The sequence below is a fragment of the Mauremys mutica genome, chromosome 15, assembly GCF_020497125.1.
Source record: "Mauremys mutica isolate MM-2020 ecotype Southern chromosome 15, ASM2049712v1, whole genome shotgun sequence".
Lineage (NCBI taxonomy): Eukaryota > Metazoa > Chordata > Testudines > Geoemydidae > Mauremys > Mauremys mutica.
Window position 1 is genome coordinate 2,853,825 of NC_059086.1, and position 25,782 is coordinate 2,879,606.

At 68.1% G+C, this 25,782-nt stretch overlaps 1 protein-coding gene across 1 annotated transcript in view; it reads left to right on the plus strand.

Annotated features, from left to right (window-relative positions):
- Nucleotides 1–25,782, plus strand: part of RYR1 (ryanodine receptor 1) — a 121,930-nt gene that overhangs the window by 25,222 nt on the left and 70,926 nt on the right. Inside the window, exons 13-36 of the mRNA XM_044988271.1 lie at nt 1,704–1,890; nt 2,292–2,427; nt 2,625–2,720; nt 3,834–3,952; nt 4,295–4,428; nt 5,270–5,511; nt 6,864–7,056; nt 7,709–7,925; nt 8,348–8,452; nt 9,545–9,648; nt 10,000–10,083; nt 10,863–11,022; nt 12,006–12,153; nt 13,566–13,771; nt 14,100–14,274; nt 16,999–17,207; nt 18,026–18,393; nt 18,696–18,825; nt 20,045–20,205; nt 20,502–20,667; nt 20,790–20,876; nt 21,380–21,606; nt 23,360–24,152; nt 25,332–25,532. Of these exons, the coding sequence (XP_044844206.1) occupies nt 1,704–1,890; nt 2,292–2,427; nt 2,625–2,720; nt 3,834–3,952; nt 4,295–4,428; nt 5,270–5,511; nt 6,864–7,056; nt 7,709–7,925; nt 8,348–8,452; nt 9,545–9,648; nt 10,000–10,083; nt 10,863–11,022; nt 12,006–12,153; nt 13,566–13,771; nt 14,100–14,274; nt 16,999–17,207; nt 18,026–18,393; nt 18,696–18,825; nt 20,045–20,205; nt 20,502–20,667; nt 20,790–20,876; nt 21,380–21,606; nt 23,360–24,152; nt 25,332–25,532 (4,648 nt within the window). The remainder of the gene's footprint in view (nt 1–1,703; nt 1,891–2,291; nt 2,428–2,624; nt 2,721–3,833; nt 3,953–4,294; nt 4,429–5,269; nt 5,512–6,863; nt 7,057–7,708; nt 7,926–8,347; nt 8,453–9,544; nt 9,649–9,999; nt 10,084–10,862; nt 11,023–12,005; nt 12,154–13,565; nt 13,772–14,099; nt 14,275–16,998; nt 17,208–18,025; nt 18,394–18,695; nt 18,826–20,044; nt 20,206–20,501; nt 20,668–20,789; nt 20,877–21,379; nt 21,607–23,359; nt 24,153–25,331; nt 25,533–25,782) is intronic.

Here is a 25,782-nt window from a genome sequence, read left to right on the forward strand (position 1 = left end):
CCCCTCTCATTCGGCTGTACACCTCCACGGCGGTGGAGTCCAGTAAGGGGGTGAGGCACCGGATCCTGTCTGCAGGGTCCACCTGGTGCAGCTCGCAGGCATTCTCAAAGGCCGTCAGGAAGGTGTCTATGTCCTCCCCCTCCTTACGCGGGGCCAGGAAGCTCTTACCGAAGCTCTTTGTAGGCTTGGGCCCCCCCTCACTCACCGCAGCCGGGGCCTCCCTGTTGTTCAGCTGGGCCATGGCCAGCTCATGACTGCGCTGCTTCTCCTTCTCCCTCTCATCGTATTCCCGTTGCTTCTGCCGGTCCTCCATCTCCATCTCCTTCAGTTTGATCTCTCTCTCCAAGTCCAGCCGCCTGCGCTCCACGGAGGCCGAGCGTCGCCGGGACGATCCCCTGCCGGCCGGGGGGGTCACGGTGCCCTCCGTAGCTGGGCTCCTCCTCCCCCTCCCTCTAGGCCTAGGGGTGGGGGGTCTCGGGACGCCCTCAGCGGCCGGCTGACCACTCCCAGCGGGGACAGACACTGGTGCCTGCGCTGCATCTGCCCGGCTGCTTCCCTCAGAGACAGGGACCGGTTCATTCCTGCGATCTCTCTCCTCCAGCCGGGCAATCAGCTGGGCCTTGGTGAGCTTCCCACAGTGCAGCCCCCTCTGCTTGCACAGCTCCACCAGCTCGCACTTGCGCTGCGTGGCATACATCTTCCTGCTGGCCACTCGCAGGCTGGGGTGCTCGCCGCTCCCCACGGGTTCCAGGGGGACCCCTAGTGTGCCAGTCCTTGAGCTCACCACCTCTCTGCCAGGGTCGAGCTGCAGACTCCTCCGCCCCTGGGATCGCTCGCTGTGATCCCCCGGGGGACCCTGTTACTGCAAAGTCCTGCTCTCTGGCCACACTCGCCCAGGGGTGACTCGCCCCTTCGTTTTACTGCTCCCCAGTCACTTACTGCAGGAAGCGCCGTCCACGGGGTGCCGCTGATCCCACCACTGCCACCAGTTGTCACGGAGTGTGGGGGAGTCAGGTCCTGCACCCCCGCACTCCCTGCAGATTCATCAGGACTCTCAGCCAGCCAGTAAAGCAGAAGGTTTATTTAGACGACAGGAACACAGTCCAACACAGGTCTTGCAGGCACAGATAACCGGATCCCCCGGATAGGTCCATCTTGGGGGGCCCCACAGCCCCCCTTGGGGATCAGAGCTCGGTCTCCCTGCCTCCCCTCTGTTCTCCAGCCAGCACTCGTCTGCCCATTCCCTCCGGCCCCTCCTCTTTCCTCAGCTCCTTTCCTTTGTCTCCCCTGGCCAGAGGTGTCATCTCCCCTCCCCCAGGCCAAGCTCAGCTCACAGTTGAATTCCTGCATCTTCACCTAAACCTCTGGCTCTCCCCTCCCCCGCACAGACAGTCTGTGCTTCCTACTCCTTCACACTCCCTCGTACCCCCCCTCGTTAACTCCTCTCCTTCCCCAGCAAAGCCCCTGGGCCCCCCCAGCTCCTCTTCTCTCTGCCTCCCATCCTGGCCTCCTCCCACTGCTGCTGCCCTCCCCGCTGGGCCCCCTCCCGATTGGTCTCCTGTCTCCCTCAGCTCCCCCAAATCCGTCCCCCGCCCTGCTGGGGGGCTCCGGCCCTTTGCCTGCTGGTGGCAGCGGTGGGATCTGCCCCGAGCAGGGTTGGGCAGTGGGGCTAGGCTGACCCCCTCCCTCCGCGGTGCTGGCAGGGGCCTGGACAGCCTGAGCGGGAAGGGCAAGGCGGGCGCCGGGGCCGCGCTGCCCATCGACGGGATGATCCTGAGCCTGCGGGACCTGATCATCTACTTCCAGCACCCGGAGGAGGAGCTGCGGCACGAGGAGAAGCAGGGCCGGCTGCGCTCACTCAAGAGCCGCCAGAACCTCTTCCAGGAGGAGGTCGGTGGGAGCGGGGCAGCAAAGGGAGGGGGTGGGGCCAGCGTGGGGTGGGACAGGCGCTCTCCCCTGGCAGTCTAGGGCTATGGGGGGCTGAGCTATGGGGAGCTGGTGTGGGGCTCAGTAGGGGCCGCTGTCCCCTCGCAGTCAGTGCCAGCTCCAACGCGGTGCCAGGGGGCGCTGTGCAGCAGGAAGCAACGTTCAGCCCTGGGCGAGTGATCCCTGTATAAACAGCTGCCCCGCCCCACCCCAGAGGTGGCTGCATCTCAGTGGCAGGGTAAGTGATCCCATGCTTTGGGCTGGGCAGGAAGGGACAGGAGCTGGCTGGGGGGGGGGGGTTCTGCTGGTGGGGGGAGGTCAGGCTGGTGCCCTGGGGTGTGACGGCGGCGCTCGGCTCCCCACAGGGCATGATCACGCTGGTGCTGGACTGCATCGACCGCCTCAACCTGTACAGCACGGCCGCCCACTTCGCCGAGTTCGCCGGCGAGGAGGCGGCCGAGTCCTGGAAGGAGATCGTCAACCTGCTGTACGAGCTGCTGGGTGCGTGGGGCCCACGGAGCGGGGGGCGGCCGGGGGCTGCGATGGGGCTTGTCCTGACCCTGGCGGGGCAGGGCAGAAACCAGCCCCCGCTGCTGAGCCGTGGGCCTGGCCGCCGGACGGAGGAGTGGGAGGGAGGGTCCTGCTCTGGGGTGGGGGAGGCGGCACCCCCGGCTGACGGCCCGTCTCTCGCCCCGCAGCCTCGCTGATCCGCGGCAACCGCTCCAACTGCGCCCTCTTCTCCAACAACCTGGACTGGCTGGTCAGCAAGCTCGACCGGCTGGAGGCCTCCTCCGGTGAGACTGGGCTGAGGGGCGCGGGGCCGGGGGGCGGGTCTCATGGGCCGCGTCCGGGGCGGCGAGGCCAGCGGCTGGGCCCTCCCTGGGGCCTGGAGAACGTCCCCGGCCTGGCCCACAGACGCACGCGTGCGCTCCCCGCAGACCCGTGCGGCGCACGTGTGGACACGCCCAGCGGCCGGTGTACATACGTGAGCAGATACATGAATCCAGACGTGTGCTCGTGGCAGCGGCGGATCCGGGTGCATGTTCGCCCGCGCGGCCACACCACGCGGTGCACACGGCCCACCCCAGGTGTGCGTGTTACACTTTGTCACGGACTCACAGATCGTGTCCACTTGTGGCCCCGTGCGGTCCCTGGGGGGGACCCCCCTTCAGTGCGACAGCCCTTCTCGGGGGGCCGCTCTCCCTCGGGGTCAGGCCCCTCCGCCTCCTGGAGCCTCAGCACGTCTGTCTCTGCCGTGGGGCCCTCAGGGAGTCCCCTCGCTCTGGGCCCCTGGGGCCTCCGCCCCCCAAAGGGGTTAATGCCCCACCCCCCACCCTGATCTCTAGCCCGGAGCGACTCTCAGCCAGCGTAACACAGGAGAGTTTATTGAGCATCTGAACCCAGCACAGGAAACTCTCAGGGCCTCAGGCCTGGCCTCCCTCAGCCCAGCACATCCCAGTCCCCCTGCAGCCAGGGGGGCTCTGCCTGCTCCCCCCTCCAGCCCCGAGCCCCCCTGCTCCCCAGCTGGGCAGCTGAGACCCCCGGCCCCAGGCCCCGCCTCTGTCCATTGTCCTCTCTCCAGGTAAACAGGGTCGCCTGGGCCTCCTCTCCGCCCCCACTGGCCAGAACCGGCTGCGACTCCTGAGCTGGGCCTGTGGGTCACCAGCCGCTGGGGTCTCCCTCCTCCAGCCCATCGGCCGGGGTCCCAGGCTCCCTCTCCGGTCCTGTGTCCCAACAAACTCCCCCTCCCCTCCCCTCGTTAAACCAGTGACACCCGGGGACACTGAGTCCCACCCCCTCGGCCTGCAACCCCCTGGGAAACAAGGGAAAAACAAGACCCCCCCCACTTCGCCACACGCTTGCCCGGTCACGCGTGCACTCACGCCCGGCCCGGTGCCCCCCGCCAGGGATCCTGGAGGTGCTGTACTGCGTCCTCATCGAGAGCCCTGAGGTGCTGAACATCATCCAGGAGAACCACATCAAATCCATCATCTCCCTGCTGGACAAGCACGGCCGCAACCACAAGGTGAGGGAGTCGCCCGCAGCCCCGGGGCTGAATCCTCGGCTCTTCTGGGGACGGGTGGTAAGGCCCCATTGTGGTTCCACGCTGGGGGCCCTGTCTGCTCCCTGCTGTCACTTAGAGCAACCCCCGGGCTGCTGTAACTCACGCTGCCCCCCCCCAGGCCCTGGGGGGCAGGGACTAGCCACAGCGCAGTGCGCTCTGACCACGCCCCGATCTGCCCCCCTCTGTTCGGAAATGGCACTCGATCCCTGCCCTGGGGCGTCCAGCAGCTGGCTGGCAGGGCCAGGCTGGGGTCCCGCATCCCAGGGGAAACCCCAGCGCTGTCTCCTTTCCCCGTCCCGGCAGGTCCTCGACGTGCTCTGCTCTCTGTGCGTCTGCAACGGGGTGGCCGTGCGCTCCAACCAGAACCTCATCACCGAGAACCTGCTCCCCCGCCGCGACCTGCTCCTGCAGACCAGCCTCATTAACTACGTCACCAGGTGAGGGCAGGGCTGACTCACTTCCTGCCCTGTACAGCTGTTAAACCGCCCCCGCGCCCCACCCCAGAGGCGGCCGCATCCCAGCGCCGGGCAAGGGGTCCCTGTACAGACGGCCCCCGCGCCCCACCCCAGAGGCGGCCGCATCCCAGCCCCGGGCAAGGGGTCCCTGTACAGACAGCCCAAGCGCCACACCCCAGAGGCGGCCGCATCCCAGCGCCGGGCGAGGGGTCCCTGTACAAACAGCCCTCGCGCCCCACCCCAGAGGTGGCCGCATCCCAGCGCCGGGCAAGGGGTCCCTGTACAGACAGCCCAAGCGCCACACCCCAGAGGCGGCCGCATCCCAGCGCCGGGCGAGGGGTCCCTGTACAAACAGCCCTCGCGCCCCACCCCAGAGGTGGCCGCATCCCAGCGCCGGGCAAGGGGTCCCTGTACAGACAGCCCAAGTGCCACACCCCAGAGGTGGCCGCATCCCAGCGCTGGGCGAGGGGTCCCTGTACAGACGGCCCCCGCGCCCCACCCCAGAGGCGGCCGCATCCCAGCGCCGGGCGAGGGGTCCCTGTACAGACGGCCCCCGCGCCCCACCCCAGAGGCGGCCGCATCCCAGCGCCGGGCAAGGGGTCCCTGTACAAACAGCCCCCGCGCCCCACCCCAGAGGCGGCCGCATCCCAGCGCCGGGCAAGGGGTCCCTGTACAAACAGCCCCCGCGCCCCACCCCAGAGGTGGTCGTACCCTGTAGTTTGCAAGGTGCATAACGTGCGTTGGGGAAGTGGGGGGGGTTCTTTCCTGCCCCCCCAGCCCCTCCCTCCCCAGTGCTGACCCCCCCCCCCTCTCTGCCCTGCAGCATGCGCCCCAACATCTTCCTGGGCACGCACGAGGGCTCGACGCAGTACAAGAAGTGGTACTACGAGCTGATCGTGGATTACGTGGAGCCCTTCGTCACGGCGCAGGCCACCCACCTGCGCGTGGGCTGGGCCATTACCGAGGGCTACAGCCCCTACCCCGGGGGCGGGGAGGGCTGGGGCGGCAACGGCGTGGGGGACGACCTGTCCTCCTTCGGCTTCGACGGCCTGCACCTCTGGTCAGGTACGAGCCCCGCAGGGCGCTGGCGGGCGTGCAAAGGGGCCGGCGGGGGGGTGCTGCAGAGGGAGCGCCCAGGCCCCCTCTTGCACACTCACATGCTCTTTTTGGCACGTGATTTTGCACGGCCTCCTGCACGCACCTATGCACGCCCTTGCACGCGCTGGCTTGTGCATGCTCTTTTCGCACTCCGGTTCTTGCACACTCTTTGCACATGAACACACCCTTATGCATGCACATTAGCTTGTGTGTACTGCCTTGCACGCTTGTTGCATGCTCACTTTTATGCGCACCCTGTTTCTCTTTTGCACACTTCTGTGCACATCGACATTCACTTGTTCTTGCACACATGTTCAGTGCACACGCACTCGTCCATCCTCGTACACACATTCTGTTGTGTGTTCTCTTTTGCACACTTGCTCACGCACATATTCTCTCGTGCTGACACATTGTCTTGCACACTTGTTGCACACTGAGTCGTGCACACTTATGCCCACACTGTTTCTCTTGCACATTCTTTTGCACTCTGATGTGCACGCGGATGCTCTTGCACGGCCTGCACATTCGTTACTCAGGTCCTCACACAAATGGACACTCTCTTGTGTATTCTCTCTGGCACACTTGCACACTTCTGCCTACTCTTTGCACCCTGTGGGAAACTGCACCGTCTGTTGCTTGAGCTCGCTTTGGCTCGGTATGAAATAGATTCAGGGGCTGAAATCTCCAGTGTCAGTCTGGGGGATAGCGAAAAGTCAGTGAGGAGCTAGTGGAGGAACAGAGGCTCGGTAGGATCCCAGTGGCCGGGAAGCCGTGCAGCGTCGTTACGTTCACCTTGCACAGGTTTGCTCCCCGGATGACACCCCTAAAGCCACCTGTTTATGCTTAACCTGTGGACGAGTCTAGGGTCTGCAACTGCGTTTACCCAGCCAGCTTCCCAGCTCGGCTCTCTGGTGTCCCGGCGCCCTGCTTCTCTCCGTCGCTGGCTCCAACGGGCGCGAAGGCAGCTCCTCACCTGGGGCCAGGCCAGAGCAGTCATACGTCTTGTCTTTCTCCTTTGGGACATGCCAGGGCGACCGCTCCCTGCCCGTCACGATGGGAGAACACCCGCGTGCCCCGAGCCCCTAGCGGCGGCGAAGAGCCTAGGCCAGGTTCGGCTCGGGAGCGGCTGCTTGCGCCGAATGCAGACGTGTGGCCGCGGGGCGCGGAGGTTACTAGCCAGCATGCCTCGGTCAGCACCCGCCGCCCCCTCCTTGCACCCGCCTTTCCCTCCCTCCCGGCCTCTCGCGGGTCTGTTTGCACCCGCCCTGCGCCCGCCCTCGCCCGCCGCTCAGCCTGGCCTCCCGTCTCCGCCCGCCCAGGTCGCGTGGCCCGCGCCGTGGCCTCGCCCGGCCAGCACACGCTGGCGGCCGACGACGTGGTGAGCTGCTGCCTGGACCTGAGCGTGCCCAGCATGTCCTTCCGCATCAACGGCTTCCCCGTGCAAGGCATGTTCGAGAACTTCAACGTGGACGGGCTCTTCTTCCCCGTGGTCAGCTTCTCCGCGGGCATCAAGTGAGCCCGGCCGGGGGCGGGGAGGGGAGGACGAAGAGGGGGCTGACCAGGGAGGGCAGGGGTTGGCGGGAGGGAGCTGATGGGGGTGGGGGATTAGGGGACTGCCGGGGGAGGAGAGGGCGGTTGTGGGGGACGGGGTGGGAGAATTGGTGGGGGAGGAGCGGGGGGAGAGAATGGGGGTGGGGGCCAGCAGGGAGGGGGAATCCAGGGAGGGGGGCTGCCGGGGGAGGAGAGGGCAGTTGGGGGAGACGGGTGGAGAATTGGAGGGTGGATGAGACGGGCGCCAGAAGGGGGGTGGGGGCCAGCAGGGAGGGGGGCTGCCGGGGGAGGAGAGGGCAGTTGGGGGGGACGGGGGGAGAATTGGGGGGGGGAGGAGCGGGGGGGGGGAAGGGGGGTGGGGGCCAGCAGGGAGGGGGGCTGCCGGGGGAGGAGAGGGCGGTTGGGGGGGACGGGGGGGGAGAATTGGTGGGGGGAGGAGCGGGGGGACAGAAGGGGGGTGGGGGCCAGCAGGGAGGGGGAATCCAGGGAGGGGGGCTGCCGGGGGAGGAGAGGGCAGTTGGGGGAGACGGGGGGAGAATTGGTGGGGGGAGGAGCGGGGAGGGGTCCGGCGGGCTGTGGGGGAGGGGTCCAGCCTTCACCGTCCCCCCCACAGGGTTCGCTTCCTCCTGGGGGGCCGCCACGGCGACTTCAAGTTCCTGCCCCCCCCGGGCTACGCGCCCGGGTTCGAGGCCCTGCTGCCCCGCGAGCGGATGCGGGTGGAGCCCATCAAGGAGCACAGGCAGGACGCGGGCAGCGTCCGCAGCCTGCTGGGGCCCACCCAGGCCCTGTCCCACACGGCCTTCACCCCCTGCCCCGTCGACACCCAGCAGGTAGCGCCCCCCGAGCCCCGGCCTGGGAGGGAGGGGCCCTGCCTGGCTGGGGGGGGGAGGGGACCCACCTGGCCCTGAGGGGAGGGGCCCTGCCTGGCTGGGGGGGGGGGGCCCTGCCTGGCTCGGGGGGGGGGGGGTTCGGGGTAAGGGCCCCACCTGGCTTTGGGGGGACTTGTGGGAAGAGACCCCCCCCCAGTCTGGGGGCAGGGGTTGGGAGGCTGTGGGGGGGCTCTCAACCTGTCCCAGCCTGGGGTGGGGGTGGGTCCAGCCTGGCCTCGGCCGTGGGGAGCCGCCCAGTGCACGTGGCGCTGACCCCCCCCCTTGCCAGGAGTCCCCATGGGGAGGCCGGGACCCACTCGGGAGTGTCCCCCGAGGCCGGGCTGGGCAGGCTGGGGGGCCCCGTCTAACCCCTGTCCCCACAGATCGTCCTCCCCCCGCACCTGGAGAGGATCCGTGAGAAGCTGGCGGAGAACATCCACGAGCTGTGGGCGCTGACCCGGATCGAGCAGGGCTGGACCTATGGGCCCGTGAGTGCCCCCCATAGCTCCCTACAGGGCCCATGAGTGCCCCCCTGTACTCCCCCGTGGGCCTGCGAGTGCCCCCCATAGCTCCTACAGGGCCCCGAGTGCTCCCCTGTACCCCCCCGTGGGCCTGCAAGTGCCCCCCATAGCTCCTACAGGGCCCACGAGTGCCCCTCTGTACTCCCCTATGGGCCCGCGAGTGCCCCCACATACCCCCCATGGGCCTGCGAGTGCCCCCCCATAGCTCCCTACCGGGCCCATGAGTGCCCCCCTGTACCCCCCTGTGGGCATGCGAGTGCCCCCCATAGCTCCTACAGGGCCCACGAGTGCCCCCCTGTACTCCCCTGTGGGCCTGCGAGTGCCCCCCATAGCTCCTACAGGGTTCACGAGTGCCCCCCCGTACCCCCCTGTGGGCCCACGAGTGCCCCCATAGCTCCCTACAGGGCCACGAGTGCCCCCCTGTACTCCCCCATGGGCCTGCGAGTGCCCCCCATAGCTCCTACAGGGCCCACGAGTGCCCCCCTGTACCCCCCGTGGGCCTGCGAGTGCCCCCCTGTACCCCCCTGTGGGCCGTGAGTGCCCCCCATAGCTCCCTACAGGGTTCACGAGTGCCCCCCCATGCCCCCCTGTGGGCCGCGAGTGCCCCCCATAGCTCCCTACAGGGCCATGAGTGCCCCCCCGTACTCCCCCCGTACCCTCCTGTGGGCCGCGAGTGCCCCCCCCCATAGCTCCCTACAGGCCCCTGCCTACCCCCCATCCATCCCTCCTGCTTCTCACCAGGGAGCCTCTCTGCTCCTGCTCTGACTTTCCCCTCCCCCCTGTGACTGGCAGCCGCCCCCGGGCGGGAGAGGGGGTGTCGCTGAGGGGTGGGCACCAGCTACCCACCGGTTGCCAGCCCTTGGGTCCTGCTTTTCAAGTGGGTTGCCTGGCAGCCGGCCCAGCCCAGCCCCTGCCCCCCAGAACCCCCCAGCCTGGCCCAGCCCCTGCCCCCCCGAATACCCCAGCTCAGCCCCTTTCCCAGAACCCGCTGCTGGTGGGGGTTGGGAGGGACTCGGGTCGGGGTGTCAGTGGGTCGCTGACCCCTCGTCCCCTTGTCAGATCCGGGACGACAACAAGCGGCTTCACCCCTGCCTGCTGGATTTCCACAGCCTGCCCGAGCCGGAGAGGAACTACAACCTGCAGATGTCGGGGGAGACGCTGAAGTGAGCGGGGGGACGGGGGGAGATGGGGGGGGACGTCGGCGGGGACTCGGAAACACGGGGGAGGGCGGGCTGTCACGTGGGGGGCTGAGACCCCTCTCCACGCTAGGGGTGAGTGAGGGAGGTCCGGCTGGGATGGGGGAGAGGGGGTGGCCGCTGAGCAGGGGGACAGGATGGGGGGGCAGCAGCGGAGGGAGGGGGGACTTGTCCATTGAGGGTGGGGGGGAGTCTCATCTCTTGCGGGGGTGGCAGCGGAGGGAAGGGATGTGGGACTCGTCTCCTGGGGGCGGCGGCAGGGCAGGAGGCTCTGTTGGGGAGCTGACACCCCCCCACTGCTGTCCCCCCCCCCCACAGGACGCTGCTGGCGCTGGGCTGCCACGTGGGCATGGCCGACGAGAAGGCCGAGGAGAACCTCAAGAAGACCAAGCTGCCCAAAACGTGGGTGTTCGGGGGGGGGGAGAGCCTGGGGGCACGTGACCCCCATGGAGCCGCCCGAGGCTCCACCGGCCCCGGGACGTCGCCCCCGGGCAGTGCTTGGCCTGGGCTTGTTGAACCTTTGAGCTCCAGGGTGACCAAATAAATCGGGGGTGGCGGGGGGGGCAGGCTGGAGGTCTGGGGCACGGGTGTCATGGAGCTGCAGAGCCGGTGCTCTCAGGCGGGGACCCCGTCAGTGTGCCAGACCCCCCAGGGTCACGCGCTGTCACTGGGGCAAGCCACGTGGTCCCCCCGCCTCCTGGGACCGGCCCTCGGGGCCACCAGCTCCCCCGCTTCACGCCGGGAGCTCCTGCAACCAGCCCCCCCGACCCCGTTCCCGGCTCCGGAGCGACTCGCAGCCGTCTGGGTCGGTCCGAGCCCCCTGAGTCCTCTCCCCTGCCTCCAGCTGCCCCCACTTAACAACCCCCTGGCCCCCCTCAGGCCTTCGTCCCCCCGGCTCCGTAAGGCAGGTGGGGCTGTCCAGCTGCTCTAGGTGCCTGGCAATTGGAGTGGCCAGTGTCTTCTGGGACTCTCCATGGGCCCCAGGCGGGGGGGTCTCTGCCCACTGCCTCCTTAACCAGGCAGCACACATGGGGAAACTGAGGCACACACCGGGGAAATTTCCCGCTCCGTCACTGGGGGTGGGGATACCAGGCTAGATCAGCTGGGGAGGGGGAGATACTGGGCTAGGTGGAGAGGGAGGTAGATTGGCAGGTCCTAGCGCGAAGCCCCTCGCCCGGCAGGTACATGATGTCCAATGGCTACAAGCCGGCCCCGCTGGACCTGACCCACGTCAAACTGACCCCGGCCCAGAACACGCTGGTGGACAAGCTGGCCGAGAACGGGCACAACGTGTGGGCCCGGGACCGTGTCAGCCAGGGCTGGACCTACAGCATCGTGCAGGTAGGGGGCTGGGGCTGGGGCCGGGGGAGGGGACTGCTGGGGGGCCAGGCTGAGGGACCAGGGTAGGGGGGCGCTGGGGAGGTTCTTGGGGTGGGCTGGGGGATTGTTATCGCCCGCTCTGTGCCAGGGTGAGCGGGCGTTGGGCTGTCTTAGGTTTCGTGATGGAACCAGGCGTTGTATCCAGTGGTTAGACTGGGTGGGGGGTTGAGAGTCAGGACTCCTGGGTTCTCTCCCTGGCTCTGGGAGGGGAGTGAGGGCTGGTGGTTAGAGCAGGGGGGGGCTGGGAGCCAGGACTCCTGGGTTCTCTCCCTGGCTCTGGGAGGGGAGTGGGGGCTGGTAGTTAGAGCAGGGGGGGGCTGGGAGCCAGGACTCCTGGGTTCTCTCCCTGGCTCTGGGAGGGGAGTGGGGGCTGGTGGTTAGAGCAGGGGGGGCTGGGAGCCAGGACTCCTGGGTTCTCTCCCTGGCTCTGGGAGGGGAGTGGGGGCTGGTGGTTCGAGCAGGGGGCTGGGAGCCAGGAGTCCTGGGTTCTCTCCCAGCTCTGGGAGGGGAGTGGGGTCTAGTGGTTAGAGCAGGGGGCTGGGAGCCAGGACTCCTGGGTTCTCTCCCTGGCTCTGGGAGGGGAGTGGGGGCTGGTGGTTAGAGCAGGGGGCTGGGAGCCAGGACTCCTGGGTTCTCTCCCTGGCTCTGGGAGGGGAGTGGGGGCTGGTGGTTAGAGCAAGGGGGGCTGGGAGCCAGGACTCCTGGGTTCTCCCCCTTCCTCGTTCCCTTCAGTGACCCAGGGCCATAGTCCATCCTGCTTCGCAAGTGGCTGTGTGGGGGCGGGGTGGGAGCGACATGAGTTCGGTGCTTTGAGATCCGCAGAGGGACGGGCAGCAGCCGGAGCAGCCCCTCCCCGCTGGGCCCAGGCCATCGGCTGGGTTTGGACGGGCGCGAGAGCCGCTCCTCTTGGTTTCCCCTTGTCCCTGGCGTGTGCGTGTCACCAGGACATCAAGAACAAGCGGAACCCGCGCCTGGTGCCCTACAACCTGCTGGACGAACGGACCAAGAAGACGAATCGCAACAGCCTGTGCGAGGCCGTGCGCACGCTGATCGGCTACGGCTACAACATCGAGCCCCCCGACCAGGAGACCTGTGAGTGCCCGGGGCCCCTCCCCCGGGCCCCTCCCCCGGACCCCTCCTGCCCTCCCCTGGGCCCCTCCCCTGGGCCCCTCCTGCCCTCCCCTGGGCCCCCCTTCTCTCCCCCTCCGGGGGCCCCTCCCCCGGACCCCTCCTGCCCTCCCCTGGGGCCCCTCCCCCGGACCCCTCCTGCCCTCCCCTGGGGCCCCTCCCCCAGACCCCTCCTGCCCTCCCCAGGGCCCCCCTTCTCTCCCCCTCCGGGGGCCACTCCCCCGGTCCCCTCCGGCCCGCCCCCGGGCCCCTCCCCCGGACCCCTCCTGCCCTCCCCTGGGCCCCTCCCCCGGGCCCCTCCTGCCCTCCCCTGGGCCCCCCTTCTCTCCCCCTCCGGAGCCCCTCCCCCGGACCCCTCCTGCCCTCCCCTGGGGCCCCTCCCCCGGACCCCTCCTGCCCTCCACTGGGGCCCCTCCCCTGGACCCCTCCTGCCCTCCCCAGGGCCCCCCTTCTCTCCCCCTCCGGAGGCCCCTCCCCCGGGCCCCTCCTGCCCACCCCTGGGCCCCCCTTCTCTCCCCCTCTGGGGGCCCCTCCCCCGGACCCCTCCTGCCCTCCCCTGGGCCCCTCCCCCGGACCCCTCCTGCCCTCCCCAGGGCCCCTCCCCCGGGCCCCTCCTGCCCTCCCCTGGGCTCCCCTTCTCTCCCCCTCCCAGGGCCCCTCCCCTGGGCCCCTCCTGCCCTCCCCTGGGCCCCCCTTCTCTCCCCCTCCGGGGGCCCCTCCCCCGGCCCCCTCCTGCCCTCCCGTGGGCCTTCTCTCCCCCTCCCTGGGCCCCTCCCGCGACCCTCCTGCCCTCCCCTGGGCCTTCTCTCCCCCTCCCAGGGCCCCTCCCCTGGGCCTCCCTTTCTCTCCTCCTGGGGCCCCTCCTGCCCTCCCCTGGGGCCCCCTTCTCTCCTCCTCCAGGGCCCCTCCCCCACACGCCCTCCTGCCCTCCCCTGGGGCTCCCCTTCTCCGGTCCCCCTGAAGCCCCCTCCTGCCCTCCCCTGGGTCCCCTCCTCTGGACCCCTCCTGCCTTCCCCCAGGCCCCCCTTGTCTCCTCCACTCCTCTTCCCCCTCCCCCGTGGAGAGGGGGTTGTCGGGGGGTGAGTGAGTGGTGGAGGGCACAGGGCTAGTAGGGAGGGCAGGGAGGGGGTGGTGAGGTGTGGGGGAGGGGAGTGATGTGTGAGGGTGGGGATGGGGCGGGAGAGGGGGCAGGGGGCAGGGGAGGTGTGGGGGAGGGGGCTGGGGGAGGGGCGGTGAGGTGTCGGGGAGACAAGCGATGTGTGAGGGTGGGGATGGGACGGGGGAGGGGGCAGGGGGGAGGGGAGCAATGTGGGAGGGTGGGGAGGGGTCCGGGGGGGCAGGCAGACCCTGACCCTGCCCCTGCCCTCGCCCCGCAGCGGCCCAGGGGGTGCCCACGGCGCGCTCGGAGCGGGTGCGGGTGTTCCGGGCGGAGCAGTGCTACGCCGTGCGGGCCGGCAGGTGGTACTTCGAGTTCGAGGCAGTGACCACGGGCGAGATGCGCGTGGGCTGGGCCCGGCCGGACGTGCGCCCCGACGTGGAGCTGGGGGCCGACGAGCTCGCCTACGTCTTCAACGGCCACCGGGTGAGTGGGGGAGGGACCGGCCCCCCCAGCCTGGTATCCGCCTGCCCCCCGGGTCACCCGACGGGCCCCCCTGATCAGCCCAGCAGGACCCCGCAGCCCGTTGTCCCCCTGTCCCCTGGATCAAACCAACAGCATGAAAACCCTGTATCCCCCCCCCCCGCCATGCCAGGCCAGGTCCCCCCATGGGCCCATCTAGCCTGGAGTCCTGCCCTTTGGTGTGGTGCCCTCTGGCCTCCTGCCCCCCCCCACCCCGGCCATTGCGCCCCATGTCACCAGCCTGGGCCCCGGCGCCTTTCCCGGCCGCTGACCCTCCCCCCCGCCCCCCCAGGGCCAGCGCTGGCACGTCGGCAGCGAGCCCTTCGGCCGCTCCTGGCAGCCGGGCGACGTGGTCGGCTGCATGATCGACCTGACCGAGAACCACATCATGTTCACGCTCAACGGGGAGATGCTGATCAGCGACTCGGGTTCCGAGCTGGCCTTCAAGGACATCGAGATCGGAGAAGGTGAGGGGCTGGCTGCCCGGACGCCTGGGTTCTCCCTGGCTCTGGGAGGGGAGTCAGTGCTAGTGGTTAGAGCAGAGGGGCTGGGTGCCAGGACACCTGGGTTCTATCCCTGGCTCTGGGAAGAGAGTGATGTCTAGTGGTTAGAGCAGAGGGCTGGGAGCCAGGATGCCTGGGTTCTCCCCAGCTCTGGGAGGGGAGTGGGGGGCTATTGGCTGGAGGGGGGGGCTGGGTGCTAGTACAGCTGGGTTTTTTCCTGGTGTGGGCACGGACGTGTCTGATGTCCCCTCTCTGCACCCTCCTTCCCCCTGTGTGGGGGGTGTGACAGTGCTGCCCGTGGGCGCCAGCTGAGGTCACTCATTCAGGGTGAACTGCAAACCAAACAGGGCAGACAAAGCCCAGAAGCTGGTGGTTATTCCAGTGCTCAGATTTACCGCCCAGCCCCGAACAGCGTCTGTATCACCTCACTGGTTACTCAGGAGTCCAAATAGTGCAGCTCCCTTAAAGTGCCCAGCCGCAGGCTCCCTCCAGACACACACGGCAGGTGAGGTTTTCAGGCATCGTCCTCCTATCTCATCACATAAAGAAAAGGTTCTTCCAGCCCCAGAGGCTCAGCCACACACCCGGGTCCAGTTATAACTTAGATCTTACCCCAGATACACACTCGAGTCGACTCTTGTTCACTAAACTAACATTTCTTGTAAAAGAAGCGAGCGAGAGTGTTGGTTAACTAGACAGACAGACGTGAATTCAGTTCTTGAGGTCCGGATGCCGAGCAGAGATGAGCTTGTAGTTGCCAAACGTCCTTTTAGAAACAGTCCCATAGGCGCCAACTTTCTCCAGTGTCTGTGGGTGCCCGCACCCCTCCCCCCCCCGCCCCTGGCCCCGCCCCCATACCAACCCCATCCCGAACGTCCCTGCCCTAACTCCGCCCCCTCCCTGCCCCTATTGGATCCCTTCCCCAAATGCCCGCCCCGGCCCCGCCTCTTCCCCCAGCGCGCCACGTTCCCCCTCCTCCCTCCTTGCCCTGCTCGCGGCACAAGCGCTGGGAGGGAGGGAGGGGGGAGAAGCAGGATGCGGTGGCGCGCTCACGGAGGAGGGGGAGGTGAGCTGGAGCGGGGGGGGGCGAGGCGAGGAGCTGCCAGTGGGTGCTGAGCACCCACCAGTTTTTTTCCATGGGTGCTCCAGCCCCGGAGCACCCACGGAGTCGGCGCCTGTGAATAGTCCATAGGTTCTAGTCCAATGTCCATATTCAGGGTGGCTCCAGTCAGTGACTGGGGATCTCAATCCTTATGGCTTAAGGTTTCCTCTTCTTGAAACTCAAAGCAGATCTGAGATGAAGCCGGATCGTGTCCCAGGGTTTTTATACATTTCCAGCAGCCTTTTGGCCTGAGAAAACAATCGGGTTCAGTCTCCTTCTCCCAAACATCCTGGCAATTAGCCCAGGGTAATTTATCCATTAAACAGTTCAGCTACAGGTGACCACAACCTTCAAAGAGACACACAGACAATAATACTATTTCTCTCAAGTGCCTTCCTACATATTAATACAGTAACTCCTCACTGAGTGTTGTAGTTCTGGTCCTGAAAAATGCAACTTTAAGTGAAACAATGTTAAACGAATCCAGTTTTCCCATAAGATTTAATGTAAATGCGGGGGGGTAGGTTCCAAGGAAGTTTTTGGGTGCAGACAGAAGGCATTATACTGTACGGTACGGTACTGTACTGTGGTTGGGAGGTGCCCCGGCTTACCCCACACAGGCACAGCCCCCTGCAGCCAAGGACGCTAGGAAGCACCTTTGCTGCAGCAGCGGCAGCTTCCCCGGAGAAGAACAGGCTCGGACTTCGCTGGGGCTGCTCCAGGCCTGTCTCTTCCCGTCCACAGTCCAGGCCCACCTCTTCCCACCCCCACTCCACCTCCTCTCCGGAGAACGCCACATCCCTCCCCCCCCCCAAAGTCCTATGGACTTTCTGGGAGGAAGGGGGAGGAGCGGAGAAGCCCCGTGTCTCCACTCCTCCCCCTCCCTCCCTCCCTCCCAGAAAATCCTGAGTGCCGCTAAACAGCTGTTTGGCGGCACTTAGGACTTTCTGGGAGGGAGGGGGAGGAGCAGAGACACAGCGCTTCCCCGCTCCTGCCCCTCCCTCCCAGAAAGTCCTCAGCGCCTAAGAAAGTCCACGGCTGTTTGGCGGTGGGGGAAGTGCTGGGAGGGAGCGGGAGGAGGCGGAGAAGCAGAACGTGTGCAATGCTCCCTTGTAAAGTCGCAGCCCTGCCACAGACTCTTACAGCCAAACGACCTTATAAGGGAGCATTGCACAACTTTAAACGAGCATGTCCCCTAACCGAGCAGGGAGGTGGCACTGACACAGCGTGAAGCGGGACGACGTTAAAGGAGGAGCTACCGGGTTCCCTTTTTGATCTTTGAATCAGAGTCGTAGCACTAGACAAGGCTTGTTTGCTTACATCCCAAGCCCTGAGCAAACATCTCCCCTTCCATCGCTAACAGTGCCGGCTGCATTTCCCCGCCCTGTTCATTTACAGATCTTCCTAACGGCCAGGGCTCAGGTCAGCCTGGGAGTTAATTAACTCTTTCTGGCCCTGTCACCTTTCAGTGGTGATAATGTCCCGGGGGGCATGCCGACCTGGGGGGAGGGGGAGGGGTGCTGTCCCGGGGCGTGGGGGGGGTGCTAGGCCGTGCTGACCCTGCTGGGCCCTGCCCTGTCTTGCAGGCTTCCTCCCGGTGTGTAGCCTGGGCCTGGGCCAGGTGGGGCGGCTGAACCTGGGCCAGGAGGTCAGCAGCCTGCGGTACTTCCCCATCTGCGGGCTGCAGGAGGGATTCGAGCCCTTCGCCATCAACATGAAACGCGACATCAGCATGTGGTTCAGCAAGAGCCTGCCGCAGTTCTCGCCCATCCCCCCCGAGCACCCCCACTACGAGGTGAGGGGCCAGCCCCGGGGGGGGGTCGGCCCGGAGCCCCATGGGGAGGGGGGAGCCACCGGGGGGGTCGGCCCGGAGCCCCATGGGGAGGGGGGAGCCACCGGGGGGCTCGTCCCGGAGCCCAGTGGGGAGAGAGGAGCCATGGGGGGGGCTGAGCCCAGAGCCCAGTGGGGAGGGGCTCCCTGCCCCAGGGCCGAGAGGGAAGCTGCTGGTGCACCGGGTGGTACCCTTCGGAGTGCAGACCTCACGGGCTGCCTGTCGGCGAGCTGTAGTGCCGATACCTGCCGCGGGGGATCCCTGTGAACCCCAGTGCCCCCTGTTCTCCGTCCCCCCCTCCGTGCCAGCTGGCACCAAGGGCTCCCTGGCTTGCAGCGTGAGCCCCTCTCTCTTGAGACCGGGCAGGGGCCAGGTTGTGGGCTGCTCCGGGACTCCTGCCCGCCCGGTTCCAAACCAGACCCTCTCCCAGATCTGCAGGGTCGGGGCCATGGCCTCAGCTTCGGAACAGGCTCTTGAAGGAATCTTTCCGTGGGCCGGCCCCCCACTTTCCCCCAGGGCAGGCCACGTCCCGCCCCCTGGCTCCAGCCTGCTCCCCTTGGCAGCTCTGCCCGCCGGCCCCTGGGGGAGACCCACCCGCTCTACGGGGCCCCGTGCACCCAGCCCGGACGTGCAGCCGCGCCCAGGCGGGGTTTAGCATCCCCCTGGCTCAGGACGTCCTGAGGGTGGCGCAGAGACCGGCGGGTTAAAGTCGGACCAGGCTCCGCCTCCACGTGCCCCGACCCGGCTCGTCCCCTCCTGACTCCTCCGCTCCCCCCGGCCAGGTGTCGCGCATCGACGGCACGGTGGACAACCCGCCCTGCCTGAAGCTGACGCACCGGACCTTCGGCTCGCAGAACGCGGTGAGCGAGCTGCTCTTCCTGCGGCTCAGCATGCCGGTGGAGTTCCACGAGACGTTCAAGTGCACGGCGGGGACCACGCCCCTCACCCGCGCCCTCACCATCCCCGAGGAGGACGTCAAGGACGTGGACCTCGACTCCGAGTTCGAGGTGCTCCGCAAGTCGGCCGGGCGTAAGGAGGCCGAGGAGGCCGAGAAGGAGAAACAGGGGGGGCCCCTGGCCTCCCCCAAGGAGCCCCCCAGGGCGGAGAATGAGAAGGATGCGGCATCGGAGAAGAGCAAGATCAAGAGGGGGTGAGAGCCTCTAGGAGACGGGGTGGGGAATAGGATATGGGGCCTTTCCCCTCCGGGGGCACTGGCCCCGATCCAGCTCCAGGACAGGGATCGGGGGGCAGGGAATGGGGCACAGGGCCTTCCCCCTCTGTCTTAGCCCAGGTCTCTAACGAGCGGAGCGCATCCCCCCAGTTCCCAGCCACTGGGCCCCCCGCGGCGCCTGCCTGCCCCGCACTGGACACAGGCTTGTTCCCTGGCTGGGCCGGGCTGAGCGGCGTCAGGGGGGTGGGCACTCACCCCCGGCTCCCCCCATCTTCGTCCAGCTTCCTGTTCAAGGCGAAGAAGGCCACGTTCATCACCCCGCCCCCGGTGGTGCCCTCCGTGCAGCGGCTGGAGGAAGACGTGGTGCCTGACGACCGCGACGACCCCGAGATCATCATGAACACCACCACGGTACCGGGCCACGTGGGCTAGGGGGCGCTGCGCTGCCGGGAGCGGGGGCTCGGTAGGGGGCGCTGTGAGGCAGGGAGCGGGGGGCTCAGCAGGGGGCGCCGTGCTGCAGGGAGTGGGGGGTTCAGCAGGGGGCGCTGTGCTGCAGGGAGCAGGGGGCTCAGTAGGGGGTGCTCTCCCCTGTCCGTGCTGACCCCGATGCAGCGCTAGGGGGCGCTGTGCTGCAGGGAGCGGGGGGCTCAGCAGGGGGCGCCGTGCTGCAGGGAGTGGGGGCTCAGCAGGGGGTGCTGTGGGGCAGGGAGTGGGGGGCTCAGCAGGGGGCGCCGTGCTGCAGGGAGTGGGGGCTCAGCAGGGGGCGCCGTGCTGCAGGGAGTGGGGGCTCAGCAGGGGGTGCTGTGGGGCAGGGAGTGGGGGGCTCAGCAGGGGGCGCTCTCCCCAGTCTGTGCTGACCCCGATGCAGTGCTAGGGGGCGCTGTGCTGTAGGGAGCAGGGGGCGCTGTGGGGTAGGGAGCGGGGGGCTCAGCAGGGGGCGCCGTGGGGCAGGGAGCGGGGGGCTCAGCAGGGGGCGCTGTGGGGCAGGGAGCGGGTGGGGGCTCAGCAGGGGGCGCTGTGGGGCAGGGAGCGGGTGGGGGCTCAGCAGGGGGCGCTGTGGGGCAGGGAGCGGGGGGCTCAGCAGGGGGCGCTGTTCTGCAGGGAGCGGGGGGCTCAGCAGGGGGCGCCGGGCGGCAGGGAGCGGCGGGCTCAGCAGGGGGCGCCGTGGGGCAGGGAGCGGGGGGCTCAGCAGGGGGCGCCAGTGGGCAGGGAGCGGGGGGCTCAGCAGGGGGCGCGGTGGGGCAGGGAGCGGGTGGGGGCTCAGCAGGGGGCGCTGTGGGGCAGGGAGCGGGTGGGGGCTCAGCAGGGGGCGCTGTGGGGCAGGGAGCGGGGGGCTCAGCAGGGGGTTCTGTGCTGCAGAGAGTGGGGGGCTCAGCAGGGGGCACCGTGGGGCAGGGAGCGGGGGGCTCAGCAGGGGGTTCTGTGCTGCAGAGAGCAGGGTGCTCAGCAGGGGGCGCCGTGGGGCAGGGAGCGGGGTGCTCAGCAGGGGGCGCTCTGCCCCGTCCGTGCTGACCCCGATGTGGCGCTGGGGCAGGCGCTGTGGGGGGCGGGCGTGGACTCTCCTCTCTCAGGCTGTGGGGTTGGTGCCCGCCGGGCTGACGGCCCCTTCCCCTGCCCCCCCCCCCCCCAGTACTACCACTCGGTGCGGATCTTCGCGGGCCAGGAGCCCACCTGCGTCTGGGTGGGCTGGGTCACCCCCGACTACCATCAGCACGACATGACCTTCGACCTGAGCAAGGTGCGCACCGTCACCGTCACCATGGGCGACGACCAGGGCCACATCCACGACAGGTGAGGGGGGCCGGCCTCCGCCGCTCAGCACCGGGGGGCTCGGGGGGGGCAGATTGGGGAGCAGGGGGTGACCCTCCGCGGGCGCTGCAGGCAGCAGCCTGCCCTCCGGGGCCTTGAACTGGGGAGGGCTGGGTGGGGGCCACGGAGCGGGTGTGTCACGGGATGTGGGGTGGGAGGCCCTGTCGTGGGAGGCCATGGGGTGGACGAAAGGCCCCAGGAGGCCGTGGGGCCGTGGAGTAGGTGGCTGGGGGGGGGGACTGGGTCAGTTACCCCCGGGCCCACCCCTCTCCCTACAGCATCAAGCGCAGCAATTGCTACCTGGTGTGGGGCGGGGAGTTCGTGAGCAGCGGGCAGCAGACCCGGGTCAGCACCGTGGACCTGGTGCTCGGCTGCCTGGTCGACCTGGCCACGGGGCTCATGACCTTCACGGCCAACGGCAAAGAGATCAACACCTTCTACCAGGTGAGCGGCCCCCCGGGGCACAGCCGGGGTCCCCCACCCCCGCAGCCAGCGCCCCTTAGCGGGGACAGGCCCCGCAGACCCCCTGGCTCCGGGCCGTCTCTCACTCCCTGTGGTTGGTCCAGGTGGAGCCGAACACCAAACTCTTCCCAGCCGTCTTCGTCCTTCCCACGAGCCAGAATGTCGTCCAGTTCGAGCTGGGCAAGATGAAGGTAGGGGCGGCCCTGGGGTGCCCCCTCCCCACCCCCCGGCACAGCTGGGCTCCCTCCAACCTGCCCTGTCCTCTCCCCATGGCACAGCTGGAGTCCTCCACCCCATCCCCCGGCACAGCTGGGCTCCCTCCATCCTGCCCTGCCCCCGCCTCCGGCACAGCTGGGATCCTCCACCCCACGCCCTGGCACATCTGGGCTCCCTCCAACCTGCCCTGCCCCATGGCACACCTGGGCTCCCCCACCCCCCTGGCACAGCTGGGCAGGTTGTGCCAATGAGTGTCCAGAAGGGATTTGCTTTGAGATTTAAGCGCAATCGTGCTGCCTGTTCTGTGTGGGGACTAGTGGGTCGGAACAAGGGATTGGGTCTCAGACTCCTGGGTTCTCTCCCCAGCCCTGGGAGGGGAGTGCGGTCTAGTGGCTAGAGCAGGGGGGGCTGGGAGCCAGGACTCCTGGGTTCTCCCCCAGCTCTGACACTGATTCTCAGCCTCTCTCTGTCCCGGCAGAACATTATGCCCCTCTCAGCCGCCATGTTCCACAGCGAGCGGAAGAACCCCGAGCCGCAGTGCCCGCCGCGCCTCGTCATCCAGATGCTGACGCCGGTGACCTGGAGCCGCGTGCCCAACGAGTTCCTGACCGTGGAGACAGCCCGCATCAGTGACCGGCACGGCTGGATGGTGGAGTGCGGTGACCCCCTGGTCATGATGGCCTTACACATCCCCGAGGAGAGCCGGTGAGTGCCCCCTGCTGGCACAGGCCCCTGGGAAGAGAGACGGTGGGGGGAACCCTGTCACCTCCAGCTCTGTGCTTGTACTAAAGCCCTGCAGCCGAGGGGCCGACTCCATGAGCTGGCAGCAGTAGTAGGCTATTAACCTCTTGTATCACTTCCTAGTGGCTGATCCACTTTGGAATCTATCTCGGTGCAAGCTAGGGAATGGCTCTGCTTTTCTGGCCCAACCGCCCCCTCCAGGGACCGTTCTGTCCCCTGCACCTGGGCTCCCTGCCAGAAGTGTGCTGCGTGGCTGCCAAACAGCTGCCGTGCCCCAGCTCAGAGGTGGATGCATCTCAGTGGTAGAGGAAGCAATAACTGAAGCACAGAGCGGCGGGAAATTACTTTCTCCAAGGACGATTCATTGTCTCCCTGTCAGACCCTGCTCTAACTACTAGACGCACTCTCCGCCCAGAGCTGGGGAGAGAACCCAGGAGTCCGGGCTTCCAGCCCCCCGCTCTAACCACTAGACCCCATTCCCCTCCCAGAGCTGGGATAGAACCCAGGAGTCCGGGCTCCTAGCCCCCCTGCTCTAACCACTGAACCCCATTCCCCTCCTAGAGCTGGGATAGAACCCAGGAGTCCGGGCTCCCAGCCCCCCGCTCTAACCACTAGACCCCATTCCCCTCCCAGAGCTGGGATAGAACCCAGGAGTCCGGGCTCCCAGCCCCCGCTCTAACCACTGGACCCCATTCCCCTCCCAGAGCTGGGATAGAACCCAGGAGTCCTGACTCCCAGCCCTCCCTGCTCTAACCACTAGACCCCATTCCCCTCCCAGAGCTGGGATAGAACCCAGGAGTCCGGGCTCCCAGCCCCCGCTCTAACCACTGGACCCCATTCCCCTCCCAGAGCTGGGATAGAACCCAGGAGTCCGGGCTCCTAGCCCCCCTGCTCTAACCACTGAACCCCATTCCCCTCCTAGAGCTGGGATAGAACCCAGGAGTCCGGGCTCCCAGCCCCCCGCTCTAACCACTAGACCCCATTCCCCTCCCAGAGCTGGGATAGAACCCAGGAGTCCGGGCTCCTAGCCCCCCTGCTCTAACCACTGAACCCCATTCCCCTCCTAGAGCTGGGATAGAACCCAGGAGTCCGGGCTCCCAGCCCCCCGCTCTAACCACTAGACCCCATTCCCCTCCCAGAGCTGGGATAGAACCCAGGAGTCCGGGCTCCTAGCCCCCCTGCTCTAACCACTGAACCCCATTCCCCTCCTAGAGCTGGGATAGAACCCAGGAGTCCGGGCTCCCAGCCCCCCGCTCTAACCACTAGACCCCATTCCCCTCCCAGAGCTGGGATAGAACCCAGGAGTCCGGGCTCCCAGCCCCCGCTCTAACCACTGGACCCCATTCCCCTCCCAGAGCTGGGATAGAACCCAGGAGTCCTGACTCCCAGCCCTCCCTGCTCTAACCACTAGACCCCATTCCCCTCCCAGAGCTGGGATAGAACCCAGGAGTCCGGGCTCCCAGCCCCCGCTCTAACCACTGGACCCCATTCCCCTCCCAGAACTGGGATAGAACCCAGGAGTCCAGGCTCCCAGCCCCCCTGCTCTAACCACTAGACCCCATTCCCCTCCCAGAGCTGGGATAGAACCCAGGAGTCCAGGCTCCCAGCCCCCCTGCTCTAACCAGTGGGCCCCATTCCCCTCCCAGAGCTGGGATAGAACCCAGGAGTCCGGGCTCCCAGCCCCCCTGCTCTAACCAGCGGGCCCCGTTCCCGGCAGGTGCATCGACATCCTGGAGCTGTCGGAGCAGCTGGCCCTGCTGACGTTCCAGCACCACTCGCTGCAGCTGTACTGCGCCGTGTGCGCCCTGGGCAACAACCGGGTGGCCCACGCCCTGTGCAGCCACGTGGACGAGTCCCAGCTGCTGTACGCCATCGAGAGCCCCCACCTGCCCGGCCCGCTGCGCAGCGGCTACTACGACCTGCTCATGAGCATGCACCTGGAGTCGGCCAAGCGGGCCCGGCTCACCATGAACAGCGAGTTCATCGTGCCCATGACGGACGCCACCAAGAGCATCCGGCTCTTCCCCGAGGGCAGCCAGATTCCCGGCCTGCCCGGCGTCGGCACCAGCACCTGCCTGCGCCCGCCCCTGCACTTCGCCCCGCCCTGCTTCGTCAGCACCAGCCCCGAGCGGTACCAGCTGAGCCCCGCGCTGCCGCTGGAGGCGCTGAAGCTGAAGGCGCTGGCCATGCTGACGGAGGCGGTGCAGGACGGCGGGCAGCACAGCCGGGACCCGGTGGGGGGCAGCGTGCAGTTCCACTTCGTGCCTGTCCTCAAGCTGGTCTCCACCCTGCTGATCATGGGCGTCTTCGGGGACGAGGACGTGCGGCACATCCTGCGCATGATCGAGCCGGCCGTCTTCGGGGAGCCCGCCCAGGAGGAGCGGGGCGAGGCGGAGAAGCCGGAGCAGGAGGAGGGGGAGAAGGCCGGGGCGAGGGCTGGCGAGGAGGAGGCCGAGGGGCTGGAGGAGGGGCTGCTGCAGATGAAGCTGCCCGAGTCGGTGAAGCTGCAGGTGAGAGACCCGTGGAGCAGGGGGACCCTGATCCCGCCCCCCTCCATCTCACAGTGTGGTGTGGGGGGACCCTGATCCCGCCCCCTCCATCTCACAGTGCGGAGTGGGGGGTCCCTGATCCCGCCCCCTCCATCTCACAGTGCGGAGTGGGGGGTCCCAGCCCCCAGCCCCCATCTCCTCACAGCGCGGAACAGGGGGACCCTGATCCTGTCCCCCTCCATCTCACAGTGCGGTGTGGGGGGTCCCAGCCCCTGGCCCCCGTCTCCTCACAGCGCAGAGCAGGGTGAACCCTGATCCCGTCCCCTTCTTCTCACAGTGCAGAGTGGGGGGTCCCTGATCCCGCCCCCTCCATCTCACAGTGTGGTGTGGGGGGGTCCCTGATCCCGCCCCCTCCATCTCACAGCGCGGAGCAGGGTGAACCCTGATCCCGTCCCCTTCTTCTCACAGTGCGGAGTGGGGGGTCCCTGATCCCGCCCCCTCCATCTCACAGTGCGGAGTGGGGGGTCCCAGCCCCCGGCCCCCATCTCCTCACAGTGTGGAGCAGGGGGACCCTGATCCCGCCCCCTCCATCTCACAGTGCGGAGTGGGGGGTCCCTGATCCCGCCCCCTCCATCTCACAGTGCGGAGTGGGGCGTCCCAGCCCCCGGCCCCCATCTCCTCACAGCGTGGAGCAGGGGGACCCTGATCCTGCCCCCCTCCATCTCACAGTGCGGAGTGGGGGGTCCCAGCCCCTGGCCCCCGTCTCCTCACAGCGCAGAGCAGAGGGTCCCTGCCCCTGTCTCCTCATAGCACGCGGGGGGGGTCCCTGTCCCCATCTCCCCATAGCACAGAGTGGGGGGACGCTGCCCCCGTCCCCCATCTCCTTGTGGTGCAGAGTGGGGGAACCCTGATCCTGCCCCCCTTCTTCTCACGGCACAGAGCAGAGGGTCCCTGCCCCTGTCTCCTCATAGCACGCGGGGGGGGGTCCCTGCCCCCATCCCCCATCTCCTGACGGCACAGAGTGGGGAATCCCTGCCCCTCTCTCCCCATAGTGCAGAGTGGGGGGGGGTCCCTGCCCCTGTCTCCCCATGACACGGAGTGGGGGATCCCCATCTCTCCACAGCATAGATGGCCTGGCCTTCCCTGCCATACCCCTGCCCCCCACGTCCCCCCAGCGCTGACAGCCCATCCTCCCCCCAGATGTGCCACCTGCTGCAGTACTTCTGTGACCGGGAGCTGCAGCACCGGGTGGAGGCGATCATCGCCTTCTCGGAGCGCTACATGGACCGGCTCCAGAGCAACCAGCGCCAGCGCTACGGGCTCCTCATGCAGGCGTTCACCATGTCGGCCGCCGAGACCGCCCGGCGCACCCGCGAGTTCCGCTCGCCCCCGCAGGAGCAGGTACGGCGCCCGGCTCCGGCACGCTGCCCGGCACTGCCCGGCTCCGGCACGCTGCCCGGCACTGCCCGGCTCCAGCACGCCGCCTGGCACCGCCCGGCCCTGGCACACCGCCTGGCACCTCACTGGCCCTGGCACCCGCCCGGCCCCGGCACACCGCCAGGCACCTTACCAGCCCTGGCACACCGCCCGGCACCTTACCAGCCCTGGCACATCGCCTGGCACCTCACTGGCTCCAGCACCCCGCCCAGCC